Genomic DNA, 7,500 nt, shown 5'->3' with positions numbered 1-7,500 from the left:
CACACACACACTCACTCACTGGACTCATATAAACACACACACACTCACTGGACTCATATAAACACACACACTCACTGGACTCATACACACACACACTCACTGGACTCATATAAACACACACACACACACACACACACACTCACTCACTGGACTCATATAAACACACACACACACACACACACACTCACTCACTGGACTCATATAAACACACACACACACACACACACACTCACTCACTGGACTCATATAAACACACACACTCACTGGACTCATACACACACACAGAGAGAGATATTGATTGATTTTCAGTGTATTGTTTGTTTTGTTGTGTTTTTGGTCTTGGAGTTGTTTGTTTGTGTTTCTGTTGTGTTTTATTATGTGTTCATACGTGACTGTTGTTAGTGATTGTTCATGTCAGTAAATGTGGATGTGTTTGTCTGTGTTCCCGTTTGATGTTTGCAGCCATTGCTCCGTGTGACCTTGAGTCGTTCTTGTCGTTCTTTGTGCCTGAACGAGTGTTACATCAGATTTTTAATCAGTTTTAATGTTGGTCGTGTTGAAAGTGAGTTTTTGGTGTATTGATTTTTACAGACAGTATTCGTGACGTCTGCTGTATTAGTGAAAGCAGACTTGAGATTTTCGAGTAAATCCGCATCATGTTTGGACATTTGAGCTGCTCAGACGGTCGTGTTCTGTATCAAACTCGTTCAGATCAGTGATTCAGTGTTCCTTTAGAGTCATGAATCACTTGAGCTTCTTCAGGTTATTTTGGGTTGTTTGTTCCATGAATAACTGCAGCGCTCTATTTCTGTTCTGTCAACGATCAACTCAACCCGACACACACACACACACACACACACACACCTACAGACACACACACAGAATTGTTTTTGTTTCCCTGTATTAATACGATGGTTTGAATATCATGGGTAAAATATGGCCACTGTAGTAAAACCATGGTAACATTGTTGCAGGAATGCAAAACGTTCTCCTCTAAGGGACAGTTGTGTCAAAATCATAATTGATATATTTAGTATATGTGTGTGTGTGTGTGTGTGTGTGTGTGTGTGTGTGTGTGTGTGTATATATATATATATATGCGTGTATTATGATTTTAACTGTTGGGCACAGTTGAAAAGGTCATGACCTCTGAGGTGGAACAGACCAAAACTGCCACTCGAAAGAGGATACAGACATTTAATGTGGTTAAATCTAGTTAATTTACAATATCACATATCTAATAATTAGAACAACAAACATGATATTTGTGCTTAGAATGCTTTAGAAATGTAACGAGACACCAAATATATAGCATTCACGGAGAGTGTGTGTGTGAATGCGTGTGTGTGAAGGTGCGTGTGTGAGAATTTGTGTGTGTGTGTGTGTGAATGAGTGTCTGTAGTGTGTGTGTGTGTGTGTGTGTGAGAGAGAGAGAATGTGAGTGTGTGTGTGAGAGAGAGAGAAAGTGTGTGTGTGTGTGTGTGTGTGAGAGAGAGAGAGAGAATGGGTGTGTGTGTGTGTGTGTGTGTGAGAGAGAGAATGGGTGTGTGTGTGTGTGTGTGTGAGAGAGAGAATATATGTGTGTGTGTGTGAGAGAGAGAATGGGTGTGTGTGTGTGTGTGAGAGAGAGAGACTTGTTGGTTTTTGCCACACCTGTGCTGCAGGTAAGAAGAGCTTTAGTGCGTCACACAGCAGAGCGCCTGTCTCACTCACTGACTGACTGTCTGTCTGTTTGTGTGTGTGTGTATGTGTTCACAGTTTAAAATGATCGAGTGTGCGACTTCTGACATGTAAATGGCGTCTAAAGTGCGTGATGCAGTTCTGTGGTACCAGAAGAAGGTAAGACACCGATTTATATTCATCTGATGATGTTTCTCAACTCCGATGACTTCATGTGTTTCATCTGTGTGTGTTTATTAAGTGATGATGATGATGATGGGTTTTGAGATGGTGATAATCTGGAGTCAGTTTTATTTCATTCTCTGATCTGAAACTCATTTCTGATTCTCAAGCTGAAGGATTTTAGTCAAGCACAGATGAGATGTTTTAAATACTGAAAGTGAAATGAGTTCTTCTCACAGTCTGAATGAAATGAGATAAAGATTATAAATGGACACTATTGTGATCTGAAGACACTTAACAACAAACACGATCATCTGATTCACAAGCAAAAACTCTGAAGTGCTTCTTTTAATCCATATTTGTAAAGGAATCACAAACACTCATTAAGATGAAATCACTGTAATAACTGAATCAGTTTAAGATACACATCACAACAGGTAATAAATGGGCTTGCAATTATAAATCAATATTATGGAATATTTTGTTTTGTTTGGTATTTAGTTCGGTCAAGTACTAAAGTAAATCATAGAATGAATCAGTGGAATTAATGATCTGTGTGTGTGTGATGGGCGTTACCTCAAAGCCATCAGTCATGCCATCTGCTCAAAAACATCTGAACTTTATTTAGCCACACACACACTGTTCTGTTAGTTTCAGGCGAGAGCGAGGGAGCGTGTGTGCGTGCGTGCGTGCGTGTTTGAGAGAGCGCGAGGGAGCGTGTGTGCGTGCCTGCGTGCGTGTTTGAGAGAGCGCGAGGGAGCGTGTGTGCGTGCCTGCGTGCGTGTTTGAGAGAGCGCGAGGGAGCGTGTGTGCGTGCGCTGCGTGCGTGTTTGAGAGAGCGCGAGGGAGCGTGTGTGCGTGCGTGCGTGTTTGAGAGAGCGCGAGGGAGCGTGCGTGTTTGAGAGAGCGCGAGGGAGCGTGTGTGCGTGCGTGTTTGAGAGAGCGCGAGGGAGCGTGTGTGCGTTGCGTGTTTGAGAGAGCGCGAGGGAGCGTGTGTGCGTGCGTGTTTGAGAGAGCGCGAGGGAGCGTGTGTGCGTGCGTGTTTGAGAGAGCGCGAGGGTGCGTGTGTGCGTGCGTGTTTGAGAGAGCGCGAGGGAGCGTGTGTGCGTGCGTGTTTGAGAGAGCGCGAGGGTGCGTGTGTGCGTGCGTGCGTGTTTGAGAGAGCGCGAGGGAGCGTGTGTGCGTGCGTGTTTGAGAGAGCGAGGGAGCGTGTGTGCATGCGTGCGTGTTTGAGAGAGCGCGAGGGAGCGTGCGTGCGTGTTTGAGAGAGCGCGAGGGAGCGTGTGTGCGTGCGTGTTTGAGAGAGCGCGAGGGAGCGTGTGTGCGTGCGTGTTTGAGAGAGCGCGAGGGTGCGTGTGTGCGTGCGTGTTTGAGAGAGCGCGAGGGAGCCTGCGTGCGTGTTTGAGAGTGCGCGAGGGAGGGAGCGTGCGTGTGTGAGAGAGCGCGAGGGAGTGTGAGCGTGTGAGCGTGCATGTGTGAGAGAGTGCGTGCTAGTGAGTGAGTGAGTGAGAGTGAGTGAGTGTGCGTGTGAGTGAGTGTGCGTGCATGCGTGTGTGAGAGTGCGCGAGTGAGAGTGCGTGTGTGAGTGTGCGTGCGCGCGAGTGAGAGTGCGTGCGTGCGCGCGCGAGTGAGAGTGCGTGTATGAGCGTGCGTGAGTGAGAGCATGAGAGAAATAAATAAATCATTGTAAACAAAAACAAGACGTGTGTGTTGAATGAAGCCCAGAGGACAATGAGTCTCGTCAACCACTTGATAAGAGGCGAATTAAATAGACTGAGGAACCTGCGCACCGGTGTTCCCGATCAATCATCAGGCCAGAATTCACCTGCGGAGATGCCAAGGTCATAACGGGTCTCTAAAGAGACATTTAGTGAGATTTCTCTCTACTGGTTTCTAACACACACACTGTAAGGAACGAGTCCTTCACTCACTGTATGTTTAATGAGAGTGAACTTGTGAATTATTGAGTGGTTTCCATGGAGATGACATCAGTTCAGCATCGCCGTCTTCACCTTCAGTGTTCAGATGTCATCTATCGCCCTCGCCAACAATCACACCGATCAGCTGTGTCGCTTCTGCTGGAGGAAAACATCCATGTGCGGCCGTCGCTACAGTCATGCGCACAAAACACACACTGAAATGAAAACTGTTGATGTGATGATCAGTGTAGAGATGAGACCTGTCTGTCTGTCTGTCTGTCTGTTAATGACACACTATTACCATTTTTATTCAGATAATCTGTACACACACACACACACACACACACACACATCATCATTATGAGTTCATCTGTTTTTATTTGTGATGTCTAATACTGTCGGTTTATTTATATTAAATTCTAACCCTAGATACTCGTATCACTTCAAATATGGGTTGGTCATTGAGACATTGGATGTGTTTGATGAAAGGATGACACATAGTGTATATATATATATATATGACTTGATAAAGGTCAATAAAGTCACTGATTGTGTTTCACAGTGTGATGTATAATGTGTTTGTGTGTTAGATCGGGGCGTACGATCAGCAGATATGGGAGAAATCGGTAGAACAGCGCGAGATCAAGGTAACGTGTCTTTATTTCACCAAATGTTTCATTCTGTTCAAGTGTCTCTGAACTCCATGAAGATGAAGACTTTAGTGTCCCTTTAGAGACACAAAATGTAATGGTTGTGAAAACTATAAGACACGTTAGATCAAGTCAACCTGGCAAAATGACAATCACAGAAATCAGGTTTTAAACTATTTAACCATTTTAAATTGTGCAAATCTCATCTGAAAAACAGTTTATAAAACATTTCATTTGACCTCTGAAGATATTCTGCAAGTAAAGGGACTCTTACTGTCTTTAAAAGTTTCAGGCCCTCTTTTGTATCCCATTTGTGGAAAATGCTGTGAGTGTGTGTGTGTGTGAGTGTGTGTGTGTGTGTGTGTGTGTGTGTGTGTTCAGCTCTTTCTGTTTCCAGTTAAATGTTTCTCGCTCTGTCCTCCTCAACAAGCAGTTTATTAGACGGGTGAGTAGTGCAGTAAAACTGACTGCAGTGTCACTGTGTGTGGATTCTCCAGATCGTCACTCATAATTTAACAACTGGATGGCTTTGTGTGTGAGAGTGTGTGTGAGAGTGTGTGTGTGTGAGAGTGTGTGTGTGTGTGTGTGTGTGTGTGTGTGTGTGTGTGTGTGTGCGCGCGCGCGCAAGTGAATGAGTGTACGAGAGTGTGAGTGAGTGTACGAGAGTGTGAGTGAGTGTGCGTGCGCGTGAGTGAGTGTGCGTGAGTGAGCGTGCGCGTGAGTGTGCGTGAGTGTGCGAGTGTGTGAGCGTGCGCGCGAGTGAGTGAGCGTGCGTGAGAGTGAGTGTACGAGAGTGCGCGTGCGCGAGTGAGCGCGCGAGTGAGCGTGCGCGAGCGTGCGCGCGAGTGAGCGTGCGCGTGAGCGAGCGCGTGAGTGAGAGTAAGTGAGTGTGTGAGCGAGAGTGCGCGTGAGTGAGTGAGCGCGCGTGAGTGAGCGAGCGTGCGCGTGCGTGAGAGTAAGTGAGTGTGTGAGTGTACGAGCGTGCGCGTGAGTGAGTACGCGTGAGTGAGTGCGCGTGAGTGAGAGTAAGTGAGCGTGAGTGTGTGTGTGCATGCATGAGTGTGTGTATGTGAGCATGTTTAGACTACATGGACACATCTCATTAGGGTTTATTATGATTAAATGTTGACGTCTGAGGATTGGTTGAATGTCACACTAAACTAAAGACAGATATTAAAGGAATGATAATTCTGTCATCATTTACTCACTCTCATGTCGTTCCAAAGCTGTATGAATTTATTTCTTCTGTGAAACATCATATCGGTTTTGAATAACATGAAAGTGATTCGTTCGATTCCAGTTGTACTGAAATAATAATTGATTGTTTAAAATATCTTGTAAACACCAGTCTGACTGAAATCGTACTGGTGCAAAGTCAGTCTAACCGATGTAGATGATGTGATTGTAGTATAGTTTTGTCCAGCATGTATACATGTTATTCAGACCACAGTTGGCACAAGTGTATTTAATGCCCTCCTTTAAATATCAGAAATAACACGTATGTAAATGTGCTGAGTGACTCATCACACCTACTGTTCATTCATGTCTAATAAAGCAATAATCCATGAGAAAACGTGTCTAACCCGGTGCACACTGTGTGATTTTGGCCACGATTCTGAGACTAATTTCATGAATCCTAAAGGATTTCTCGTCACAATCTCACAACGTTCAGTGTGACGTGTTCACAGACGGCCGATTACTAGCCTTTGCGATGATATTCAGCCTCCGACGAAATTTGGGCAGAGTCTTAAATTTGGCATCGTAGCTGTATAGTGTGACCACTATTACAACAGCCAGATGAGATATTAAATAAATTGATCAGTTGTCACATTATACATACATTTCTGCATATACATGGTGAAATTATTTATTTTTCACATATCCCAGCTAAGCTGGGGTCAGAGTGCAGGGTCAGCCATGATACGGCGCCCCTGGAGCAGATGGGTTCAAGGGCCCAACAGTGGTGTCTTGGTGGTGTTGGGGCTTGAACCCCTGATCTTCTGATCAGTAACCCAGAGCCTTAACCGCTGAGCCACCACTGCCCCGCGTCTGCACCAGCACTTTCAATGTTTCTTCTTTTCTTTTATATAAACAGTTTTAATAAATAAATAAGCAGAAAATACTTGGAGAAAAGCCTTGCACGTCAGCAATATGAATAAACTAAATAAATAAATACAGTATAAGTTGTTCAATCTTTGTATTTTATTGTAAGTATTTCATCTAATCAGCAGATACAGTTATAGGAATCGACGTCATGTTTGAAGCGTGATTTATTATCTGCATTTCTGGTCTATAGATTATTAATGGAAAAGAGGAGAAAGACGTTCTATAACACACCTTTATTGTTTTCTCCAAAGTGAACGGAGAAATGTATCATTTTTCGTGCCACAAGTCTTTTTTATTATTTATTATAAATAATGACCATATTGATTATTACTGTCGGCTTCCTCTCATGTGTCATGTATTTGTGACCGGTCTTATTAGACCTGTTAGAATAAATCCTTTCCTGTGAATGTGAGCGCTCGTGATGGAGTGATATTGCTGATGTCTCGACTTCCAGAGAGAGAAAAAACACCCTTTCGCTTCTATTCCGCAACACTCCCGTAACGCGAGTCTCGTTCACTGATCGGGACGATTGGGACCACTATGATGTAAATCGTGCAGTCTGATATAACGTCAACAGTGCCATGGCGATATCTATGCGTTCATACCGTACAGTCTGTCATATGCCTTAAATCCCCCTTAATATTGGTCAAATCATTGTGATTCATGTAGATTATTACTTTTCAAAAATCACATCATCAGTAATATGATTGAAGACACTATTGTTCAATAAATCGTTCTGTTTATTAATGTTAATAATGGAATAAAACATGTGTCTGTGTATCTCAGCGAGTATTGACACTATCACATCTGGAGTCGTGAGTTTGAATTCAGGGCGTGCCGAGTGACTCCAGTCAGGTCTCCTTAGCAACCAAACTGGGCTGGTTGCTAGGGAGGGTAGAGTCACATGGGTAACCAAATTGTCCCGGTTGCTAGGGAGGCTAGAGTCACATGGGGTAACCAAATTGTCCCGGTTGCTAGGGAGG

General features: G+C 44.1%; 1 protein-coding gene across 1 annotated transcript in view; it reads left to right on the top strand.

Moving 5' to 3' along the window:
• LOC127637214 (protein PHTF2-like) overlaps nucleotides 1-7,500 on the top strand; it is a 46,303-nt gene that overhangs the window by 5,851 nt on the left and 32,952 nt on the right. Inside the window, 3 exon segments of the mRNA XM_052118165.1 lie at nucleotides 1,759-1,839; nucleotides 4,352-4,408; nucleotides 4,845-4,856. Coding sequence (XP_051974125.1) covers nucleotides 1,795-1,839; nucleotides 4,352-4,408; nucleotides 4,845-4,856 — 114 coding nt within the window. The 5' untranslated portion in view covers nucleotides 1,759-1,794.

This window comes from Xyrauchen texanus, chromosome 45, assembly GCF_025860055.1.
Source record: "Xyrauchen texanus isolate HMW12.3.18 chromosome 45, RBS_HiC_50CHRs, whole genome shotgun sequence".
In the NCBI taxonomy this organism is placed as follows: Eukaryota; Metazoa; Chordata; class Actinopteri; order Cypriniformes; family Catostomidae; genus Xyrauchen; species Xyrauchen texanus.
This window is presented reverse-complemented; position numbering and strand designations above follow the sequence as displayed.